The sequence below is a fragment of the Symphodus melops genome (genome assembly GCF_947650265.1).
Source record: "Symphodus melops genome assembly, chromosome: 17".
Lineage (NCBI taxonomy): Eukaryota > Metazoa > Chordata > Actinopteri > Labriformes > Labridae > Symphodus > Symphodus melops.
In genome coordinates, this window is record NC_136707.1 from 18,786,551 (window position 1) to 18,811,194 (window position 24,644).

The window sequence follows — 24,644 nt, forward strand, 5'->3', positions numbered from 1 at the left end:
AATGCTTCTTAATCAACCATATTAAGATTTTTTTTTATTTTAAAGGACTTTGTGTAGAGACAAACAAAATCAGTCAAGGATTCAAGAAAGCTGCGACGTGATTTATTTGATGAAAACTCAGATCAAGTACGTACATGAAAGTGTTGAGTTTATCAGCCAATACACACGTTTTGAAATTCTAAATCGTAATAGACATATTGATTTGTAACACAAATTTGAATTTTAAATTCAATTTATTTTGGTAATGCAGTTTTTAAATTTCAACGTCTCCGATAAGCCGGGTTCATCCTCTGCGTTTGTTCTCAGTTTTCTGCGCAGTCTGAAGAGTCCAGAGAAAGGAAGACTTCTGCGTTGCACTTAAATGAGCCTTGAAGGTCCTGGATGAGTTCGCAGCTCTGTAGGTTTGGTTTGATGTCTTTAATACAAACGGGCTGTGGAGAGAGAAACAGACATTCAGTTTCATGCACTGACGAAATCCACTTCTTGAGTACCTTTTTTGTTTCGTGGAGTACAGACCTTTTAATGACAGTGTGACGTAAAATATTATAGCGTCTAAAACAGAAGCTAAACATCGTATGGATAAACTGAACAAAAAAAAACCCTATATATTCTCTGCAAATTAAATAAACCTTACACACGTCTCATCTACTGCATAAAAATGGATTTTGAAACACTGGTTATTTTGCCTTTAACTTCATTTGTTTTGTCTACATACAGTACACGGATATTTAAATATGTTGTTTACAATGAAAAAGTTCCTTATTTTATGGCTGTTTAATTATAGTCTTTTGAGCTTAATGCTCTTCCCACATATTTTAGAGGACAGAAGATAGAATAGGCAACATGAGTTTTTTTTCCTGACTGAAAACCAGCAATCCACGAGAAGACGACATGGTTTATAAAGACTAAAGATCAGCCTTGATTTATTTCTGTATATGTAGACAGGTGAAAAAGGTCGCCTTAACTTAAGCCAGAAAACACACCTTAATTGTCAAACTCACACCCTCAATTCCGCGCGCAAGGTTGCAAGTCGCCATGCGTAATGCGCAATGGCAAACTCATTCAACCCACAAAGCTTTGATAAAATCGACGACCACTGACCATCGTCTTCAGCAGGAAACTCTGCGGTGTTAATTCAGAGAACACGCTGTTGCTCGCAGCCTCTCCGTTGTCTGACAGCTCCTCTGTCTGCTCGGCTCTCCTGACGTACGGTGACCTCCGGATACCGGACAGCAAGCCGGACGCTCTGCCCACCGAGTAGTAGCTCGGCCCGGCCAGTTGCTTGTACCATGCGTCAGCCGGACTGTGAGCGAGCAGCACGGAAATGATCACGATGGGGAACATGAGTTTAGCGGGCACCTCCATGTCGAGCACAGCAGCTTGGTTCAAATTTGGCGTGACTGGTCCTCCTCACTGTCAGCGCACGCTGTTTGGACCCTCCTTGTCAGTCTACTTATAGGGACCCCGTCATCCTAACGTATTTCGTCAATGTGTGTGGGTAATTCCTCAGGGATAACGCCTCAGAGAAATTCACTCCAGGTGAGAATAGAATAATATTTCTGCTAACCATCACTATTTGGGAGTCAATGTTGAATATTTGTTGAATATTTGTTTGATACATGTAGGTTTGCAAGTTAGAGCTCTTGGTTGTTTTAAATTCCTTATTTTTTTCTTTTTTGTGTAATGTAGCCTATTTAGACCCACATAACAGAAACTCCACCAATATAAGTTTCATTCACCAATTAGAATAGTCAGTAAATCACATGTCAGATGTACAGCTCTGATTTATCTTTTAACCATAACATGACCTCTGAGTTGATCTCAGAGGCCTCATGGATTCATAAAAGTTTGTAAGTCTGTTTAAATCTTTCTTATTCATGTGCTTTGCATTTATATTATTATAGTAGACTTCTCTGTTTGGCCTGACTGTTCATGTTTATTCTCGTCATGACTTCCTGCCTTTGCTTTGTCTTTAAAAATCTGTTATTAAAGGTGATAAGTGAACACAATTATTTTTAGAAGTATGGAACTAAAATAGAACTGAAACACAACAATTAAAAGGAATGTGACCCAAGGAAATAATTACACAAAACATTTAGTCATCATACCTAAAAGTTTTTAAGTTGAGAAGCATAGCTGACAGCCAAGCGGGCGACTGATCTACAACAACTGAAAAATAGAAGTCTTGTCTCACTCACTCTCTCCTCTTAATAAAAGCGGTTCCACTGAGCATCCTTACAGATCTGGAGACACGTCTGTTTTCTTAATGCAGATGTTTTCTGCATAAATGTCTCCATGATCAAGTGTCATTAATTTGCTTTCGGCTGTTTGATGTCAATGCAGCTGTTTTGGTTTTTTGGAGGTTCATTTCCTTTACTTGCAACACCCTCCAGACGTTACTTTTGTTTTTGCACATGTTATCGTTTCTAGATTTGCTGCACGTTTTTTTCTCATGTACATTGTTTTGGCTGTTGCAGGTCCGTTGCCCTCATCAGGTACAGTAGAAAGAAGTGGCTTAAAAATAATCTCCTTTCCTTCCTGGAGAAGGAAGCCAGACTGAACGAGCCATCATATTATTGTATTAAAGTGTTGAGTTGGAATTGTATTTTATTGTTAACATATCTTTAACTGTATGTCTGTAAATGGATCATTTACGTGGCCTTCTTGGAGTTCTTTCTCTTAGTTCTGTGTATATGGACAGCAATGTAAAACTGCAGGGAAGTTTCTTTTGCAAACCATACAATAGAAGCTGTATCTTATTCTGCTGATTCATCTTAAATGTCAAAAGAGCTGGAAATTGTTCAGATACTGAAACTTGACGCCCATCCTCTATCAACAGTATTTAAATTTATAGTGTTATTTAAACAAACGTGGCATTTGACTTTGACATGTTACCAGCTTCAATTAAAAGAATACAAGACAAACACACCAAATCCTTTCACGCGACCTTGAACAGGTGTCGGCCCACGTCTCTCTGTGCTCAAACCACAACAAAGCCTATCAAACTGCCTGTCATATGCACAGGACACGGAGGTTCTCTGTATGAGGGCTGGTTTCCTACATGTCACATTCGAACAGAAAAGCTGAAGTTGAGCACTGTTGTGGGGAAATGATGCCTCAATGTAAGTGACCTATTTCACATTCATAGAGCGTTCTTTGGGCAAATGAAGACTTCTTTTTGAAAACAGGAAGTTTGTATGTAGATCAGGTCATAAGGCAGAAAATAAATTACCATCACTTATTCCACTGTGTATTTGAAGGAGACAACCAACATTACCTGCAGAACTTTTTGCAAACACTGAAAGTAATCTCAATTTAAGACGTTAAGACTTAACTGTTCCAGGCAACATGCGCACATACCACAGACACCTGACTTGGTTCCTAATGCCACTGTTTCTGACTGGTAAGTAAAACATTTTGATCTGATTAAGATTTAAAAGAGTGATATGACCTTAGAACTTATGCATTCTTTTTTTGTTCTTTAGGTGTTTTTTGCAATAGGTGGAAGATGGATATTCAGCAGCAGCATATGTGTGCAGTGAAAGGCTCATCTGTGGTCATTGCTTGTTCATTTTCCTCTCCTGGAACACAGAGAGTGAGGAGAGTTAAGTGGGGTCAGGAAAATTCTCTGAGTTTCATTTCTGACAGTAATTCAACAAAAGTCACCTCGAGGTTCCAGTACATTGGTGACATACGTAGCAATTGTTCTCTGAAAATACACCGAGTGGAGAAAAGTGATGCAGGAAAATACACTGTCAGGTTCTTTACGGACAAAGTCAAAGGGATTCGGTCTGCATTAACTCTCACCCTGAATATTGTTGGTGAGTATTGCTCCTTTAAAAAAAAAAAAAACAGCTCAAACTTTAAGCAATAGATGCAAAACCCCAAAATGTTACTTTGTTCCTCCAGTGTTGAACGTTTCTGTGACAAGACCGAATGGGAGCAGAATATCAAAGGAAGGTGACTCACTAAATCTGACCTGCATTAACCCCTGTGAAGGCAGTAACTCTTCATCTGCAGTAACCTGGTTTAAAAATGGAGAACTTTTACATGAAGTACCCATGCTTTATCTCACCAACATTTCCAACACAAACTCTGGAAACTACACTTGTTCTCTAAAGACACAACCAGGAAGTATTTCAGAAGTTGTAAACATCGATGTCGAATGTGAGTACATGACATAAGATCAACCCTTTGCAAAATCAGAAAAAGGGAAAACATTGATTTTTGAAATCTACCCAATGTTGGTTCTGATGCTCTAAAATTATAGCTTTGTATAGAAGAAATAATCAACCCTCAGCTCTGTTGTGTGTTTCAGACGGTCCGAAGAACACATCCGTCTCTATCATGGAGGAGAAGGGTAGCAGTGTCTTCACCCTGATCTGCAGCAGCCGGGCAAACCCTCCGGTGAACTTTTACTCGTGGTTTAAAAAAGATGATAATGAGATGGTTGTTGGACACCGTTCTGTGCTCTTCTCCAGTGAAGGGGGCCAGTATTTCTGCAACGCAGCAAACAATCATGGAAGCCAAAACTCCTCTGTTGTGATTGTAAAGATTAAAGGTAAGCATGTTACTAAGATTGATGTTACATTGAGTGATCTGTCAGAGATGAAGAAGCATGGAAACCTTGACAAAGTGCTAACACACTGCTTTTGTTTTTTTACAGCATATTGGACAACTTTCACCAGAGATGTGCTTATTATCACTACAGCTGTTGTGCTTCTGATTGTGACCTCTGTCACTGTCGTCACAAGGTAAGCTGTATTTGTTATTTTCAGACATGCTGCAATTCATCTGACAGCAATAAAACACCTTTGATTTGTGTCTGAAAAAGCACCCTGGTCACCACTGCATAAAAATCACAATGCCAACTGAAACAAAATGATATGTTATAACGAGTCAATATGACTTTTATCATCCGACAGAAAAAAGGATATCACTAAAATCAATAGATGAAGCCTGCAGAGTTACTATCTGAAAAAGTAACCTGAAAACAGCTAAAGACAAAGAACTTCCTCAAGAAAAATGTGAGTTGAAGCATCTTGATTGGCTGAGCATTTAGATGCTCAAGTGGATCATAAATGACTTCTTTTCACTTAAGTAGAAACACAGATAAATGCCCCTTTGAAAGCACAAGTATTCATTTAAAGGTCATATATTGTGAAAAATACACTTTACCATAAAACTAGCAGTATATGTCTGTAGCCCATTTACAAACCCCCCATTATGAAAAAAATCCATCCTCCTTTTATCTGCTCCACTTTTTTGGAAAATTTGTGCTCAAACAGGCTGTTTGGATATTTTCCCTTAATGACATCACAAAGGGCAGTGACCCCTCCCCCAGGTGGGTGACACTCCCACAGCTAGGTGTTTGTTCGGCCCTCTGAGTTTGCCTTCTCACTGTTAACAATAGGGCGTAGAGCCAGAAAGCCCGAGCCACATCCCCTTCCAGAAGGGCGTGATCAAATGTGTATTTAAAGCGACAGACCCAAAAACAGCCTGTTCTGAGCAGGGGTGAACTAGAGGGGTCACTCCCTTAGGGACATCGCAACTACTATTCTTTACTTGTGTATTTTTTTGAGCAGTCATCATGCAATGATTCTTTTTAATTGTTTCAGGCTCAAGAGAAAAAGGGCATGTGAACCAAAGAGGGACTGCAGGGAGGACGTACAGGTGGCACATTAGCATATTTTATGTTTCTCAAAATATTATTTAGTGTACACCGTAGACTACGTTATACTCGGTGCTCTCAGTTTCACAGAGGCTGTTTGCAAATGATTTCAGCAGGTAAATGTAACCCATTTCCTGCATCAAATAAGAGAGGACATACATTTAACGGTCATATAGAAAACAGTCACAGAGGCTAATAATAGAAGACACATATCACATTTACACATTTTTTCATGTATTAATCTGGTGTTTTTTGTCATTGCTGTGTTTAGGACACAGACTATGTCAACTGGCTCCCCTGTGACATTAATCAATCACAAGAAGGAAATCAGCGTGAAGAACGGACAGAACTCATATACACAACTCTTGACCTCATCAACAGAGATTCAAACATGTGAGATACTTTTTGAACTTCATCCGTTTCTTTCACATGTTGCGTTGGTTGCTTGTGTACTGATGGACTGTTTCTCCAGCAGAGGGCAGCAGATGGACTCATACAAGGATGACCAAAGTGTGATTTACAGCACAGTGTGCAGGTACAGCTCAAGAAACTCACATTTAAAAGATAATTATTATCACAAGGCAGATATGGTACAAAGACATTGTATTGTCTGTTTTAGGCACCAGCTGTTGATCCCTTCAAACACTGAGGCTTCCTGATGTGACATCAAGTACTGTACATGCAGTCAAGAAGTAACAAGTGTTGACATTTTAACTGTTGGGGCATTTGTTTCAGCATGATGCTCAGCACATGAATCACAGGGGAGATACATTTTATAATCCAGACAATAAAATTATGTAAATGTATTCATTGAGTCTTAAGTCATCCTTCCCTGAACACTATGCTTGTAAACAAGCAGCAAAAGTTGGTGTCTCAATAGCTCCTTTCTTTATTAAAAAACACTGTATATACACTGTAAAACATTTCTTCACTGACTCATCTTTTTTTGTGACAATTTTACGGCAGTAAGACATTTGCATAATTTAAGGCGTGGCTGAGTATACTCACAGGAAGGTGGGTGGAAGCTGTGGGCCGCAGGAGGCTTCACCCGGCATTCAGTCAGTGTCAGTAACACTGGAAAAAATAACTTCCGAGTTGGAAAGTGCACACTAAAGCCTGCTCAGGTCGGAACAAAAACTCTGGAAAGAATTAGGTGCCCGACTTGGCTTCATATTTGTCATCACTTTGGGCAAAAATATATTTTTGTTAATGTGAACGTTAAAGGCGCACAATGTAGTTTTTCTATTTCTATTTAAACAAAAGTAAAGATCTGCATAAAGTAAAGAGAAATGAGACAACAGGTAGTAATTATACAGATCAAACCGCAGGAAATAAAGTGTGCAATTATCCCACACTCTTGTTAAGTGTTACATCAGTTTGATGTGTAACAGGTGATGCACAAATTGGCTTCAAAATATTATCTCATGGGAAATTTAGTCAAACAAGCCGGTCAGGGAACAAACATTTGTTTGCATAATTGCCTCACAATTGCACTACGTGTTGTTTATTTAGTGCATCTGAGAAATTATCAAACCTCTTTAGTGTGCAGTGCACTATTTGGAGGATCATCTTATCACTGATTCAAAACAAAGGAACAACACAGTCAGACACCCTGCTGACACATTTTCACATGATGCCTTTTACTGTCTCTGCTTCCTTCCGTGTTTGAGGATGCAAGCTTGCCCTTGGGTAAATGTGTGTTTGTCTTGGCATGTTTTGGCTGTGCGACAAATCACTTTCATTCCTGTTTTTGTGGTGTTTGTACTATGACAGTTAATCTGCTTACTGGGGTGTTTAGTTGCTGAGCTTCGTACGAGTCGTCTTAAATTCATTTCACAGCTGTAAAAGAATGCCAATGGCAATTTCAAAGCTTAAAGAAGCTGCACACTTGTAACATATAAAGGAGATAAAACACAGATGTCTGTGAGATACAAACTATTATATCTGACAAATGAGAAAGAGGCAAGTGAAGCACAAAAACACATTGGTTCAGTGGTTTCTCAGTGTGTCACAGTATGGAAGAAACAAGTCACCAGGGCCACCAACTACCTTTGACTATTTACTCATCAGCAGCGACTAAAACAAACTATTTCAATTAGAACAATCATTGTTTACCTTTCTGGCAGACTTCTGTTCCACTACGGCCGTTTGAGAAATGTTTAGCTGTTAGTCTGTGTATCCTCATAAACAGGAACACAGTGGAATAACCAAATAAAAGGCTACAGTCACTTTCACAAGAAAAACATGTTTCTTAAATATGTGTATTCGTCCAGTTTGCACAAAAAAACTAAACTTGTGACAGGCCAAGACTTGAGAAGTCAATGGTTCACATTTCTACAGGTGGTAAGATAGAACTACTTCAATTTGATCCCCATCAGCTTGATCGCTTAAAATGTGTGAGAAAAAAAACCTTGGTTTTCATGAGGCGAGTTTTGGCTAACACAACATTGATCTAGACCTCATCTTCCTCTTAACACTAATACACATAAATAAACAAATAAATAGCAATAATAAATAACAATGTGTGTGTGTGTTTATTTGTTTATTTATTTTTCATGTCCCTCTACAGTACATGACCCATTCTTCTGATTGGCTTTTTTTTCTGTCTTTTTTTAAATCCCTCTAGCGTTCACTCAACTTGGTAAATCTGCATTTTCTTTTGATGCCTGAAATTCTCCTGGAACACCCTCCAACAAACTCCCAAGCTTGGAGTTCAAACCTCTCTTACAAAGTTTAGAATTTTTATTTTTAGCCACATTGTTTCAAATTGTTACTGCTTTAATTGATCTCAGTTTTTTTTTAGTAAATGATTGTTTTGTTGCTTCTTTTAAATGTGCCAGTAACTTTGACAACATTAAAAACGAGGGAAACCTCAATGTCCTTTCAAGAATTACTAAAGATTACAATACAATCTTTCAAACTATAAAAGAAATCAAGTGCAGGCTAATAAGGATGCATAAAAAAAATCTAATTAACTACTTCATTGCTTTTTGTATTGGTACAACCTGTAGTCTTCAGACTAAATATTTAAACAGGTTTGTTTTTTTTATTGAACATCTCTCTGCCTACCCTTCAAGGCTTCAGAGAAGTATGAAGGTGAAATAATGCAAGAAGGAATCTAAACTATCTGTTAGCTTGCTGACATTCATTTTTCGCTGTCATTGCAGGCCAGAGGGCAAACTAGACTCGACCAATCTCTTTGAACTCTTTTTCTGAGGTATGAAACAGAGCAAACAACCAGGATTCCCCTCATTTCAGTACAATCCACCCTGACTTTTTAAAAAACTTGATTAGTGCAAGTAGTTTTTAAAACATTTTGTCTGCTTAATACACACACGTTTCTTTGATTCTGCGCCACTTTTTCATTTTTTTGAGTTAATACAAGTTGCAAAATAAGCCATATTTAAACGCCTTCAGATGTGACAGCTTGAATGTAATGCACCCCTGAACTGGCTGTGCAGTCCAGGTGGTGATAATGATGCTGCACAAAACAAGGACAGGGACTGAGAAACCAAAGTGCAGCCTGAAGTACTGCTCAAACACTAATCATGGGTGTTAAATGTGGTGACTTTATGTCACGATGAGCACAGGGTCGACTTCTGGATGAAATTTTAGAACCCAGACACATAATCGATGCCAAACTCGTGGGTTGTGCTGCCCTCTGCTTGCAATGTAAGAGCATTGCATCAAAAGATAATTTATCGTTTAGCCTCTCCCCAAGGAATGTGTGGGTCATGTAAATGTTAGAGAGGCAGACAAAAGCAGGTTTATATGTTTAGTTGTAATTGTGAAAGTAATATCACATATGTAGATTATTTAAGAGAATTTGTTTGTTTTTGGTTATTTCTTATTTATAGTTTTAAATACGTAACCTTCCATTCACAAGGTGACACACTTCTTAAAAACAATAATACATCCCAGGAGAGGTCCTGTGCTGCTTGTGGACATTCTGCTTTAAGACAGTTCTTTGAATGTTTTACTTTCCCTTTCCCTGTTTACCAGGAAAATGAACAGTTTTCTTGAAAGTGTAATGGGGGAATCCCAGTTGCCTTATCTTATGAGCGCCTACCATCTGGGTTAATCCTTGCCAAGGTTAAAGATACAGTAAAATACAGCTAATTTCTGCAGTAATTATTGGGCGAACAAGTTGTTAACAAAGCCTACTGTATCACAAGAAAAACACCAATATGAGAAACTATTTGTGTCCAAATAACAATGTAGGTCAGTTTATCTAAGGAGGAAACAAAACCTACTGTTTGGTTTGTCGAGCAAACAAGTTATGCCATCTTAATTGCCTCTTTGAATATGTTTAATGATAGCAAATAGACAGAATAAAAATTCCACATCTCATTAATCTGAAATTCATTGTAGTACACAATGTGGCCTTCTTCCTGACTCACTGTTCAACTCTCCTTAAACTAACTGTAAAAAGGGGATTACCTTTGCACCCCAATGCATCTTTTCTTCCCTCTTTTATCACTGAAATGTAACTGGATACCTACGTTTTGTGTGTGTTTTGACCTTCGAAATAGTTCTTACTGTTCACATATCTACACCTTCTCACGCTCTTGTTAACATAAACTTGCATACAGTAGGCTATATTGTCGCTCAGGTGCTAAAGAGTGGTAAAGAGAGGGAGCACTTGGTTACAGTGCTGAGTGTCCTAATTAGTTACTGTCCGCACCTGTGCGACCAGCCGTTATCACACAAAGCCGGCATATCGATATGAATCATTAAGAAACTTCACTTTATTGGTTTACGCCCATTTCTGGCAAAACGAAACTTTAACAGACATGCGGAAACTCGCCAACAGCGGCTCTCAGAAGTGAATCTGCGCGTGTACATCGCAACTCCGCGAGAGATGACTTCTGCACCTTTTCGTTTGGAAAACAGAAGGAAAGGTCGCGAGCCAGTACGTTCAGGTAAGTACCTGTAATGTATGCTCAAATGTGTTTTCCAAAAGCTTGAGGAGAAAAATGAAAGACAAACTAACTCTTCTTATTTTTTTAGCTGCAGTAGGTAAGCTAACAAACCTCGTTGTCACTTGTAGATAAAATGGTATTTTTTAAGTACAATGAAATCATGCGGGCACCTGTCTTTGAACATGCATATTTCATGTGTTTTATGTTCAGAGACCCAGTAAATGCTAGCTAAACTAACACACGTAGGTCTGGACTACTCTTAGGAAGCTAGTTAGCGAGCTAACAGAGTGTCAAGTTGTTGCAGTGACACTACGTCTGCGTGAAAGAGAGTTGTTACTGTATTTAATTAATGTGTCGTTCACACCATTTGTGCCACAGGGAAGCACGATACAATGTGTTAAATACGTATTCTCATATATTTTGGAAACGAAACAGGAAGTTACGTAATACATGTTTTTACGAGGCGAACATGTGATTGGTTAAATTGCGCAGTCAAAGATCTTTTCAGAAAAAGATGCATCACTCAATTCAAGAAATTACGTTATCCTATTTACACTATAGACTGATTTACACTGAGTAGAATTGAACTTGCTCTCTCTTCTTTTCCTAAAACCCATCCGCTGAAGAGAGTTTGACTGTAATTATTGCCCTGATAATGTGTCAAAGAGTTTTTAACTGCTTGGAGCGAAACAAACGCATGTTGTCCTGCTTACCATGGTTATGATTTGCAGATGTACACAAAGTGTCTTTTTAAAATACATTTTCAAAAGAAAAAGATCACAAGAGTCAGAAAACAGTGTGAGAGAATAGCAGCAGACAACGTATTAGCAACGATATCTTTGGATAATGTCCAAACAGTTCAAACACGCTTTGTTCTCTGGTAAAAACAACATCCAGCTAATTGTCTCTTTAGGGTGTAGCAAGAGGCCTCAGGGGTTTTAACACAACATAATAATCATTGTATCAGCAGTGATACATTTTCTTCTCTTCATAAATAAAGTAAAAAAAGGCTATATAGCTCAACATCATGAAGCACCATTTGATTTAATGCGCAACAAATACATTAACTATACTACATTTATTACATCATTTTATTTAACAATACCTAGAGTTATAGGAGCTTCTTCTGATATTTAATCAATGCAGTGGCATCTTTGCCCTTTCTTTTGAGAGGCAGTTGTGAACATGTGCTTAATATTTCATGTTTCAGTAAGTTACTTACAGGGTGAAGTGAGCTGTCTTGTTTTTTTTCTAGTCTTTGGCTGAACTGAGGACTGACGATTATTGATTTGATGTTAGTCAGGTCACTCTCACTTCTACATGTTAATTTTCTTTTCAGCCTCTAAAGGAAACTCGTACTTGTCGTTTTGTTGTGTAACACGCTCAAAGTCCAAATGACGGACCCAACTTTCCCCTGGACTGCTGTGCAGAGCTGAGCAGTTTCCTCGTGCGGCCTCAATAGGCAGAATTGAAAGTGAAATGAATCTGCACCAGGGTGTGACCTATTGGTACTTTTTAACTGATACTCTGGTTTCATTTACAGACATCAGTGAATCATGAAGATGAAGTGCCCATGTGGTCACATCATATTAGAGGAGACAGCCAAGTTCTGTAGTGAGTGTGGTCACAAGCTGTCTGCCCCACCAGCAACCAGACAAGGTATCAAATCATTTACAAATGGCACAATAACAATTTGAATTAACATTCACAAACAATGTGCTGCTAAGAGGCATACTGTCCTTTACAATGTGTTAATACTCTGACTCTTGTTTTGGTTTTCATCTACTCTCTGTAATAACAACACTAGTTGTAGTTTTGTCTTTGCATGATAAATGTAACTTGTGTGTAAGGTAGGCAACAAAGGATATGACTGATTAAAGAATCAGAATCTATTATTCTGTGTCATAAAGTCCCTGTGATCAAATAAATGATTGCGTTTTCTATGATTGTTATTCTCTTGTTACCTCATTGTGACAGCATCGCTGCGTTATGTGTTCACACACTGCAGACAAGAAGAAATAAAAATAAAACGTGAATCTTTACCGTAATAATGATTACATTTGTAATAAAGGTCATCATTGGGACTCAATTTACGTAGAAAGAAACACTGTCATTGGATAAAGTCAAATTATCATGCTTGTACTTGATAAGTAAACGGTTGTTGGAAAACTATTGAGAACGTTCATTTACTAACGCAGATACAATAAGTTAACAGAAAACAGCAGAGGAGCACGATTTGTTATCTTATCATAAACATCCTGGGTTTTACTGGTAAGTCTAATGAATAATAAAAGGTAAATGAAGGGAAAATTCAGAATTATTTAAAGGTTATCAAAGACATGTCTTCTGTATTTTTCCAGACTCTGACTTGTAGAGAACATTGAGAAAATGGAAGTCTCACCTCTTGTGTCCTTCTTGTGTAACCCAGATAAAGGTGGTCAGCCCAGGTCCTTGGTCGCAGACTCTGAAGTTACAGCTGAGACATCCGGCCCACAGGAGACAGCTTCACCTGTGGAAGGCAATGAACAAAGAAAATCTCCCAAACGACCAATTGATGAGACCCCCAGCATCACAAAGAAAAAGGTCAGGGTCATGCAGTCGTGTTCTCGGATGTTCAAGGTTCAAGGTTCAAGGTTCTTTATTTGTCAAATATGCTCCATGTTAAACATACAGCACAGATGAAATTGCAATCCCCCCAACCCCCAGTGCAAACCTGCAGTGCATAAAAAGAGCACTAAGAAAGTGGCAATAAAAAACAATACTATTAAACAAATAACTTAACTAAAGACATTTGGGACAACAAATAACGAACGACAGACAAGGGCACTTACGAGGGCACTTGTGAGTGTGCGGACGCCGACTCGAATGCACGTCTTTGTTCTTTACTTTTTTATATTAACGAGTGCATCTGTCTTGTAAACTTAGCACGCTTCATGTTCACGTAATTCCTGCATGTGTCGTTTTACAACCTTTTGTACAAGAGGTAGCCATGCTCAGGCCCGGCTCGACCTGGAGCAGCATGAGGACAGGCCGGAGGGGGGAGGGGGAGGAGACATCTTTACCTGGTGTGAGTGCGCCCTTAACGTGCTCACTCCAGGTTTACTAATCAAACTAAATCAACAAACTAATCCAAGCAATGTATCAGATGTTGTGATCATTGATTATTTATTACGTGATTTCATAAACAAAACTTTGCTAATTACGTTTTGCTAACGTGAATCACTTTGGACTCTGGGAAATTGTAATGTCCTTTTTTTAACTGCTTTCTGACATTTTGTAGACTGAAGGATTGATCGAAGATGTCAATCCGTCACTTACATTAGAAATATGTTGCTGTTTTGCTTTTATTAAAAACTGTGTCATGGTTCTGTGGAGTGGTTTGTTAAATTGATCACCTTCCTTCTGATTTTCACAGAAGAAAAAGAGGAAAAAAAACAAAAAAAAGAAAGATGGCGTTTCGTCATCTGACCAAGATCAAAGCCACTCTGACCTGTCCCACGTCTCTGTGGGAGCAAACCAGCGAGGGAAGACGAAGGGCGGAGGAGACTCTTCAGAAAGCGACAGCTCAGACAATGCAATGGATGAAACGCCAGACTCACTCCAGGAGGGGGCCTCCTCTCAAGAGGGTCAGCCCAGCTCCTTGATTCCTAACGCTCCTGCTGCAGCACCTGAAGACAAACCAGTCCCTCCGAGTGAAACGTCTGCTGACAAAGAAACTGAAGACAAACCAGTCCCTCCGAGTGAAACGTCTGCTGACAAAGAAACTGAAGACAAACCAGTCCCTCCGAGTGAAACGTCTGCTGACAAAGAAACTGAAGACAAACAAGTCCCTCCGAGTGAAACGTCTGCTGACAAAGAAACTGAAGACAAACAAGTCCCTCCGTGTGAAACGTCTGCTGACAAAGAAAAGGGAAGAGCAACAACACAGTCTGAGGGTGCAAAATCAACTCAGGATCAGACTCTCAGCACAAACACTCCAACCCAAAGACCGCCCTTAAGGAATGGCAAGGCCCAGACCTCTCAGCCAGGCAAAGAAACAAAGACCGCCAACCCGAACGAGAAAAAGAGTGACGGGAAAAACTCTAAGAACAAGAAAAACACTGCAGCCATGAAACAACCCACGCTGGACCAAAATGCCAACGTGGAGACGAGCCCAAAACAAAGCGAACAAAGCAAAGAGAAGGGAAAGAGTCAGCAGGAGCAGAAGAAACAGAAGCCGGATGCAGCAGCCGCACAGCAGATGGTGTTTGGCCCTCAAGCTCCATCAAAGGTAATGCTGAATGAAATGACTGTGAAAGAGTCCTTACTGATTAACTTTAGTGGAAAAATATCACAGGTTAATTTAATATTTAATGATATTTTCACAGGCTGACAGTGCAGGCTCAAGTGTGGACCCTGATAACACAGACATGGTTGTTGAGCAGTCTGGGAGCAAGAAGGACTCAGCCTTGACACAATCCTTGGATACAGACAAAAAAAGCAAAGATGGCCATAAGGAAAGCACAGAATCCAGCACTCGAGCTGAGCCGCCCCCCAAAAGGTGATGACGTTCGCCCACTTTTTGCTTCTGACCAATCTTCCATTCTCAGTGTTCTGTGTGTTGTGTTTACTCTACATGTATTTATTTATTTTTGGATTTCAGGATAACCAGGAGCGAGACCATCGCTGCCTCCGACAGACTCACCATCTACTTCCACGCAGTTCTCTCGAAGGATTTCAAATTTGATCCAGATGAAGATCATGTCTTCATCCGAGCTGGGTGCTGCATTGGGACGTGGGACAAAAATGCAGTCGAGCTGTTTGTAACCAGGTACGTATTATTTTGTCATTAATAAGTCTGTGAGGTTCAGATATTCAGCAAATATCGGCACGTCAAACAGTTTGACATTAAAGAAATGCGTCTTTTAAATCGAGTGTGTGCGCATGTTTCTCGGTAGAGGCATACAGGCATAGGCACTGTTTTCACAGCCCTCATTGCAACTTCTCATGGGGCCATAGCTTTCATTTAATTTTCTCCCAGCTGGGATATGCAGTAAAATGATAACACTGTGACTACCTTTGTGTGTAGTGTAATCTGTAATTCTCACAGCATTAAGACATTCTATCAGAATTTGAGTTCCCCACTTTGAGCATGATGTCAGAGAAAAGTGTTTAAATCTGCTGAATGGAAGACCAAAGTTTGGCCGTGGTCTCGTCTCGGCCCCGCTGTTGGATTTCCTGCTTCGGGAGTTCAGAGAGTTGTCACTGTTTTAACACATTGAACTAATGAATTCTCTTCCTTTCACGCAGGGACCTCGGAGATCACGGGCTTCTGGTCCAAGGCAGTCTGACAACGAAAAAAAAGGACACAGTGTCAGAGTCCATACCGTACAAATATGTTGTCTACAAGAATAAAAAGAACAAATATGAATATGAGTTTATTTACAAACTGGATTCTACACAGCAAACCGTCAACAGGTGCTTGTTTGTGAAACCTGGCATGCTCACTGAGAAAGGTAAACGAAGCCTTTGCTATACGTCTGAATGCTTGGTAAGAAACTGATTGGTTTTATTCTGATGATTACAATTATGAAACCTCCTTTTGTCTTGTAGGCGACTGGCATCAGTACGACGACATTGTCTGCGTAGAGCCTTCAACAAACGTGCTCAAACGTTTTAAAGAGACCTTAAAAGATACTCTCTGGCCTGATCAGAAGAGGAGCCTGATTCAGGGAAGGAATATTGCTGGGAAAATAATGCTCGAGACCATATTTGATCTTCTCAGGAGCTGGTCTGTGGCCAACCTGAGTGGTTTTCTCGTCCAGCTGAATCAGTTCTTTAATGTGTATGGGGAGCCTTTTGTGTACGAGGAGAGACAAAAGAAATGGAGCTCCTTAGGCTATGGCAAAGACGATGTAAGTCTGTTACTTTTATTGTCTCCTCAATCACTTCAGCACCCAGTGTTTGTAAACGTCCAGGTAATGTGATCTTAACTGACCTTGATCTCCCAGGTGAGGGGGATGCTGAAGGACTTCATGCTGGATAACGTGATTCCTCAGGTGTCCAAGGATGGAGATAAGAAGATGCTCTACATTCAGGATCCCATGAGGGCAGCTGTGATCATGCTCTGTGTGTGTAGACAGTATGGTATTAGAATGTCTCCAGCTGAACTTAATCAGCTCTGCACTGCACTTCGCCTGCCCAAACTGAACAAAGAAGATTTCCTTCAGTATTGGGCAGATTTCTCTCAGGATGTGCCCATTCTCAAAACGTTAGTATACAGTTTATAATCCATAAATATCAATAAAGGATGACAGCCATGTTCAGCTTACTGAAGATGATACTCCACATGCTAATAAAATCTATTCGTTCTAGTCTGACAGAAAACTTGGTGTCACTGATAAGTACTGTAAGAACAGCCGACATGCCCCGATGGATTCTGGTCCTACCGCTCCTCCACCTCCTCAAAGGCACCACAAAGCCCTTTGAGGTACCAACTTCTGGAAATATGAAGTATGGCGTACAATGGGCAGGCTTACAAGGCCTTGATATGGGTACCTCAGTCTACATGTACAGTCAAGACAGGAAGTAAGAATGCCTTACCTTTGCCTGAGTACAGCTCAAACAAAACCCTGCAGTTAATTTGGAGACGTGTGGATGATGTACACCATAACTTTGTGTCCTTTTCTTCAGGGCACTGATTAATCTGTTGAAGAGCCACAGCCACCTGATGGAGGTGGATGCACTTTTAGTGCGATCCTGTCTGTACTTGATGCCTTTTGATGGCCTGGAGGAATGTCTCACCCACATCAATGTTGAACTTCTGGACGTGCTTCATGTCTTCAACAGCAAAGCTCCTCAGGAAATTTCTTACACTAACTTCCAGGTAAAATAGAGCACTACTTTGAAAAAATAACATTACATTAAAAGCCCTTAAAAGTTGTCCTTATCTTTTGTATTTACTTTTTTCACAGACAGTATCGGACATTCTCTCACATATTCAAGAACACCTCATTCAGGAAAAATACAGGTGATGCTCTCCCTAATATACTTTTCTAAAGAGGTTGCTACTTTTTTTTCCCGATTATTTCAACATTCTGTATTGAAAACATAGAGATTGAGTCTGTTGGAATGAAATGTCATCTACATGAATGAAGCAATTCTTGGAAAAATATATATTAAAATATTAGACACTGTGACATCGTAGATGCTGACAAACGACATCCGTTTGTTGATAAAGTTGTAATTGTAACAATCAATATTTTTAATGTAAAATATATTTCTTACATGTGATGATTAAGTCTTCTCTCTATTTTTGCACAGTTGTTTTAGTGTGGCCTATCGGAGAATGTGCCTGGAAACAGCAGTGAAACTGTTGGAGAAGCTCTGCAGAGGAGTCAGATCGGCGTTCTACAGCCAGAAGTGGGTTGCTGTTCCAGTGGCTTGTATGCACCTGGTTGCATCAGTGTCAGACTTTGTTCACTCTAACATTCAACAGGTATGTGAAGTGAATCTTTACAGCAAGACTGTGAGCTTGTCAGACTTGATTCAGTAATTCTGATATTAAATATTAAATAAATCCCATTTAGGACACAGAAGACGGGCAGAAAGAGCAGAAACATGCAAGAGACTTGGTGATCTCTCAGGCCATGGAGACTTTGAGAAACTGGGTGACAGGGTCCTTCAGGAACCATTTGCTCAACAGGGGCATGACGTCCCTGTACCAAATTCATGCCACAGGGGAGATTGAAGTGAGCATTTAGTTTTACATTTCATTAAACCCAGAAAATACAGTATGGTGATCACAATTCAGCATTGTTGATGTTTTATAGATATGGAACAACATCATCTCCATCAGCTTCAAAGATGAGGAGTGCACAAGGGAATGGAGAAACACATTCACAAAGGACTTTGAGGGCAAATACAAAAAGGTATGTGATGTATCTCTTTAGGATCTGTGTTTGTGCCTAAAATATAAAACATATTTAACATGTTCTGTATTTAGGAAACTGCTGTGGATCAAATTGAATTCTACTGCACAAAGATAGAAGAGCTCAATAAATCCCATCCACTTACTGCGGCCAGCGTGGAGAAGTGTGCACTGGAGGCTGTGACATCTTTGTGCCAGGTTTGAAGAACTTCTAAAAACCTTGATGGTATAGTTCATGAATGAGAAAGAACAAACTTCTGTGATCTCATGGTAATATCCTCTGTAACCCCACATACAGAACAAGAACGAGGGGACACTGTTTGAGAGAATCCCCTTAAACTGGAAGTTTGGGAAACTCATCTCCACGATTATTGAGAAATCGTGGCCAAAGGACCGCCAAGGAAATTACTGGGAAGATGAAGAAGTGGTCTTTCAGTACCTCCTCTCCTGGACTGCTGCCAAAAACATTTTCCAACTATACGGTATCTTCATAATACAAAATAAACAAACAAAACATTTCAAGGGTGTAGAAGATAATTGAATTAATACTGAATGACATGCTATGTAGTGATCTCTAAAAGAGTAAGAATCCTCTGACAGTGAAAAAGCCACTGTGTGATAGTAAGCCTAACTTGTCATATTTTGTCTTTGTAGGTGGCGATGAAAACCTGATCAACAAGCTCTCCGACGATGCCAGGGGTAAAATTGCTATTGCGATGTCATCGTTCATAGCCATGAACAATAAACTGGTCAATGGAGACATTAAGATCAAAATGCTCAATATCATTCTTGAGAAGAGAAAGGAGTTCTTGGATCTGTTGAAAATCGGTAACAGCATTTTTATTGTCCTCAGACATTGCTTGAGAAATGCGTTACATTTTTAGGGCTGATTTACTCTCAGAGGTTGATTTCCTCAAGTGAATATTGTTTACTGGATTTTTCTATTAACAGACTGCCTGTTGGAGAAAGAACAGTACAAGGATCATGCTAAAATGAGGAGGCATTTGCAGTGCAGACAGGACGAAGTGAAGGCTGTGTACCGCGAGAAGGAGCTTTTGGACACCCTCCTAACGATGAGCCACAAACTGGAGGAATACATGACAAGTACGGTTATACTGCCAGGATAATTCACATTAGTCTGTTTATGTTCAGTTCCAGAAAAGTTAACAGATTTGAATCTTTTCCCATTCATAGTTGATGTTGCCGACATGGAATTAAAGCAGCAGGTCGACATTGAACACACACCCTTGAGCCATTTCATGGAGGTCCATCAACTTGACCAAATGCCCTCTCCAATGGCTGGTGTTGTCACCTACTTTAGTTTGGATGAAGAGATCAGAACCATGGCTGAGGTCCTTCACACCTTCAGAGAAAGTTATATTTTCAAAGTGTGCTGGGAGAAACAAGCCAAGCTCTGCGCTTCTGAAGAGATGGAAGAGGACAATCCCGATGAACATGAAGTCGTGGACATTATGGCGACACCAGAAATGATACATGACGAGATTTTCAGGCCTTGCTATGCTAATTACACAGACATCTACACTTGCTTGAAGGATGGTAGTATAAGGCTCGGGGAGGTAAACCAGCTCTTCAGTGCTTACAAGGGCAAATATGAGGAGCTGGCAAATGACCTGGACATCATGTGCAGAGTCGATAATTCCACGGACAAACAGTGGATCCACAGCAGGGTTCAACAGATTGAGCAGTATCATGAGCTTCATCTAGCTGTGGTTTCTGCTGAAATTATCATGAGGGTGAAAGAGACGCTTCATCTTCAAGGAAACTTCAGGGTTCTGGAAACACTCACTGAAGCTGTAAGTGACCATGTTCTGTTGTAGTAGTAGTTTCTGTTTTGTAAATGGAGACTTTATAAAAGTGAAGTGATTGAGTCAAAAGAGCAGAACTCTAAAGTATCTTTTGGCTCTTCCTCTCCTCAGAGTCGTGCAGACTTTCAGAACGAGCAGCTCAATCGGATTGACAATGACTTGATGCAGGCAAAGAAAGCTCTGGTGGATATCACTGAGCCACGCAGACTGTGCCTGCAGGAGCTGGGGCTCAGAGGACACTTTGTGACATGGGTGAAAGATGCACTTGAAGGTAAGTGTTGAATCAGAATTGAGGATCAATCTCTCTTTCGACATAAAAAATGTGAATTATTTATGGCTCTACTACTCTATTAGAAATGTTATGCTGTCATGCTGCCGGGTTAATTAGACAAGAATATGTAACTGTGTATTTCCATCAGCCTCCTTCGTCAGTTTGGAGCTAAGCCGGATGTACATTTTTTCAGAATAACCTGTGGGGCTTTGTATTTAATCCATTAACATTGTGTTGGTCATGAAAACCAGCTGGAATCCAGAGACTTCCCTGGCTCTGATTAGATGAATTAGGGCTGTCAATATATAAAATAGTTAAACCGAGATTGATCTCGGGGGACGCCTGTAGCGCAGTGGCAGCGCTCGTAGAGGCCACAGTCCTCACCCAGGTGGCCCGGGTTCGACTCCAGCCTGAGGCCCTTTCCCGCATGTAATTCCCCTCTATTTCCTACACTATCTACTGTGTCTCCCTCTCAATAAAGGCCGAATAAGCCCAAGAAAAAAAAAAAAACATGATTGATCTCATTAGAGTCTTTGATTTGTCCTCATTAACATTATGATTAATCCTGATTAAATGCTAAAAGCTTATACCATTAAACCACCTCTGCCATCGAGTTAAAACTAACCTGAACCTATCCAGTATATTGTGCTCACCACTCTGCACCATTCTGAACCGTCTTTTATCATTAATAGTTATTATCAGCAGCATTTTGAGCAACCAATCATTTCAAGCTCATTTGTTTTTTTTTAGCTGAACAATATTTTTCTGTTCAGATATCAATGAGTTGAAGGTCTTTGTTGACTTGGCCTCCATCTCTGCGGGAGAGAATGACATGGACGTGGATCGTGTCGCTTGCTTTCATGATGCCATCCTCGGCTACTCTTCAATGCTCTATGAGCTCAAACCAGACTCTGATTTCCAAGCCTTCAAAGAGGTGCTCAGTAAGCTCTGGAGAGCTTTGGAGAACGACTGCAACCTGCCAAAAAAACTAGTAAGAGGACCCTTTTGTACTTTACCACTAAAGAACTTGTCTGTGTAAAAACTATCAAAACTTAACGTGTGATGAATATGTTTGTGTTATTATAATACCACAGCCAATCTGGAACTTCATTTAATTAAATTGTGAAGGCACTATGTACAATTATAAATGAATCGTGTCACCATTAATTGTACCCGAGCTAGATAAAGCTAATTCATGTTGGAGATCCTTGGCAGGTCACTCTGACACTGAATCATCACGAGGCAGATTGGGGTTCCCTCCATTAGCAATGCTATACTAGAGTACAGTGCAGCCTTCTGCTACTGTGATGGATGATTCACTGTACTGTGAGCAACCAAGCCAAAGACATACTCCAAGGTGCACTGGGATTTAATAACTGAATATAAGCAGGATGCTAACTTTCTGACTGAGGTAGGGAGTTGGGATTTAGTAAGACCTTGCATTATTTTAAACATTAATAACAAAGCTATCTTCTTTCATAGCGGGACAGTGCTCGGCATTTGGAATGGCTGAAGACCGTAAAAGACAGCCACGGATCAGTGGAGCTGTCATCTTTATCCCTAGCATCAACCATCAACACCAAGGGAATCTACCTGATTAGTGCACAAAATGTAAAAAAGGTAAAAAACATAAAGAACACCATGTTCCTAGTCTTGCTGCAAAAGACAAAATGATGGATTTCTGTTTTTCCGTTCCTACATCCAGTTGAGTCTTGACACGGCCCTGAAGCTGCAGGTCATAGAGGAGCACGACGAGGTTAAGCAGACGCGCTGCTATTCTCTAGAAGACCTTCGAGAGCTGCAGAACAAACTCATGCTCATGTCTGGAAAAGGGGATCAAGGGCAGAATGAAGTGGATCACTTTGCAGAGGTCTCTTGTAATTTTACTTTTTATTTAACTTGAAAATGTCATTCCGTTTTGTCTCAAAGTTGCTACTAATATTAGTTTTTCTACTACTTCATTATCTAAGTCAGATGCATATACGATCATTTCTTAACACATTAACACAACCATGGTAAAAACAATAATTTTACTTAAACAAGATTTCCCAAACAAAAAAGAATGTTTGACAGGTTACCTTTTTGTTATATTATTAAGGTGTATATTCAAAAAGAGAAAAAAAAGTTTCATGCTGCTTTGAATTTATTTTTCAGGTTTTTGCAAGTGTTCAAAGACTAGCTGAGGCATTCATCGCCCTCTACACTGCTGGGAATCCTCTGTTCAGACACTGGGAAGCACAAATCAACTGCTCTCTTTCCAACACTCAACCCAGTATTAAGATGGACTTCAACCTTGGCAGTGTTGCCAGTGTTGTGACTGTGGAGGGAAGCATAGAAGAGCAGCTTCCTGAATTTTGCAGAAAAATGGAAAAGTGCCTGGAGTATTGGAGGGACTTTGTGGACAAACAGAGATCCAAGCATTACTATCTGAACTACTACACAGCTGAGCAGATAGTTTACCTCTGCAGCAAGCTGAGTCAACAAAATGTGAACAATGTTGAGGATCAGGTTCTCATGATGCTCTCCTTTGTCAAGCCAAATTGCACAGCCTCTGACTTGAGGGAGGTCTGGCATGCACTCCAGTATACAATCCTCACCAAACCAGAAGAGCAAAATGAACACATTGAGTTCCAGACTTTTGTTGTGGTGCCACAACCTGAGTTGGTAGGTCCAGACTTCACCGGCGAATTTGATCTTTTGCCAAGTCTTGTGGAACACGCAAATGGGTCCTTAAAGTTTGATCTCATATGGAATGCTTACATGAAAGACATGAAGAACTTTCTCCCACAAATCCTTGACATCAACAATCTAGGGAGACTGTTGGAAATATTAGCCAATAAAGTAGATGAAAGTGAAGAAGATGACAGAAAAGAAGACATTTCTGATTTTTACACTGCAGGTCTTATAATGAGGCAGCTACCTAAAGGCCTAACAACAGGGAATCCAAACCTCATTGTTTGCCCACATGACGATGTATTGACGTCTTGTATCTCCATCTACATGAGCAGTGAAGCTGAAGCACTCCCAACCTACGATGAAGTTCTCCTGTGTGACTCCTCAACACCTTATGAACAGGTGGAGCTCTTCCTCAGACGCTGTCTCAACATAGGCTTCAGGGGGCAGAAGATATACACTCTACTGTATGGAGATCTTCTCACTTATGACGTTAGCTCTAAAGTTGAGAACTTTTTTCAGCGCACGAAAATGCAGAGCCTTAGGGACTACAGGCTTGTTATAATCTGCAGCTCAGAAAGAGAACATGCCTACCTTCCTTCTGCCTTCAGCCAGTACAGATTGCACATGGTTCCCCAGGAGCCACTGGCCAGAATCCAGAGGTACCTCCATGAACACTTCGTTGTTCCAGCAGATCAATGCAGTGCCGCAGCTGCTTTCAAAGACAGACTGTGCGTTGGTGTTGTCTCGTCCAAAAGGGCCGGTGTTGGTGTGTAGATATTAACATTACTCTGCAATTTCTAATGATGAATTGATTGATGGCAATTGTTTCACTTCTAAGAATATCCTCACCTGAGATATTTACTTTTTTTAAATCACAGGTAAATCTCTCTACATCAAGAAGTTGTATGAAAAGCTGAACCACACAACAAAGAAGTCATCAATGATGAAATGCATTCGCTTGATTGAACCTTGTGTTGACGAGAATGCCATCCTTCAGTCTCTGTTAAACACCTCCAAGAAGAAGGAACTCATCGTGTTTCATTTTGACGTCACATCATCGGTAATAATGAGTCTTAAGTTGATGCTATGCTGTGTGTGCATGGATAATAGTCCTATTAACTGTAATGGTAATATGTTTAACACATTGATTGACTGTCTTTTATGTTGTTAAAAAGGTGCAGAAAGGTCTCCATGAGTTTCTTTTCAAGTTGCTGATTCTGCGCTATTTGATGGACTCTGAGGGAAAAATGTGGAAGTGCAGTGACAAGCAGCTGTATCTCATAGAGATCTTAGAGCGAAACAGAAATGTGTCACAACAGGTATGAGTTTTAAAAGTTTGTCTGTTTTAGTCATTTGTCATCAGATTTTA

General features: G+C 40.0%; 2 protein-coding genes across 2 annotated transcripts in view; one reads left to right on the plus strand and one right to left on the minus strand.

The window, feature by feature from the left end:
- Positions 1-15: 15 nt before the first annotated feature.
- On the minus strand, positions 16-2,201 carry LOC306838446 (neuropeptide B-like). The gene is made up of 2 exons (XM_079366638.1): positions 1,102-2,201; positions 16-431 (listed from the first exon to the last, which is right to left on the minus strand). Exons 1-2 carry the CDS (start codon positions 1,363-1,365, stop codon positions 303-305), a joined length of 393 nt encoding a protein of 130 aa, XP_079222764.1. The 5' UTR covers positions 1,366-2,201; the 3' UTR covers positions 16-302.
- Positions 2,202-10,311: 8,110 nt separating this feature from the next.
- The window catches only part of LOC306838880 (E3 ubiquitin-protein ligase rnf213-alpha-like), a 31,860-nt gene continuing 17,527 nt past the window's right edge, over positions 10,312-24,644 (plus strand). Inside the window, exons 1-27 of the mRNA XM_079367283.1 lie at positions 10,312-10,593; positions 12,137-12,252; positions 13,022-13,176; positions 14,009-14,863; positions 14,961-15,133; positions 15,236-15,403; positions 15,883-16,088; positions 16,186-16,487; positions 16,584-16,843; positions 16,948-17,160; positions 17,266-17,458; positions 17,547-17,602; positions 17,896-18,070; positions 18,162-18,323; positions 18,405-18,503; positions 18,578-18,700; positions 18,801-18,984; positions 19,157-19,330; positions 19,454-19,606; positions 19,697-20,316; positions 20,440-20,599; positions 21,373-21,590; positions 22,082-22,219; positions 22,305-22,469; positions 22,754-24,041; positions 24,154-24,335; positions 24,451-24,594. Of these exons, the coding sequence (XP_079223409.1) occupies positions 12,150-12,252; positions 13,022-13,176; positions 14,009-14,863; positions 14,961-15,133; positions 15,236-15,403; positions 15,883-16,088; positions 16,186-16,487; positions 16,584-16,843; positions 16,948-17,160; positions 17,266-17,458; positions 17,547-17,602; positions 17,896-18,070; positions 18,162-18,323; positions 18,405-18,503; positions 18,578-18,700; positions 18,801-18,984; positions 19,157-19,330; positions 19,454-19,606; positions 19,697-20,316; positions 20,440-20,599; positions 21,373-21,590; positions 22,082-22,219; positions 22,305-22,469; positions 22,754-24,041; positions 24,154-24,335; positions 24,451-24,594 (6,669 nt within the window). The 5' untranslated portion in view covers positions 10,312-10,593; positions 12,137-12,149. The remainder of the gene's footprint in view (positions 10,594-12,136; positions 12,253-13,021; positions 13,177-14,008; positions 14,864-14,960; positions 15,134-15,235; positions 15,404-15,882; positions 16,089-16,185; positions 16,488-16,583; positions 16,844-16,947; positions 17,161-17,265; positions 17,459-17,546; positions 17,603-17,895; positions 18,071-18,161; positions 18,324-18,404; positions 18,504-18,577; positions 18,701-18,800; positions 18,985-19,156; positions 19,331-19,453; positions 19,607-19,696; positions 20,317-20,439; positions 20,600-21,372; positions 21,591-22,081; positions 22,220-22,304; positions 22,470-22,753; positions 24,042-24,153; positions 24,336-24,450; positions 24,595-24,644) is intronic.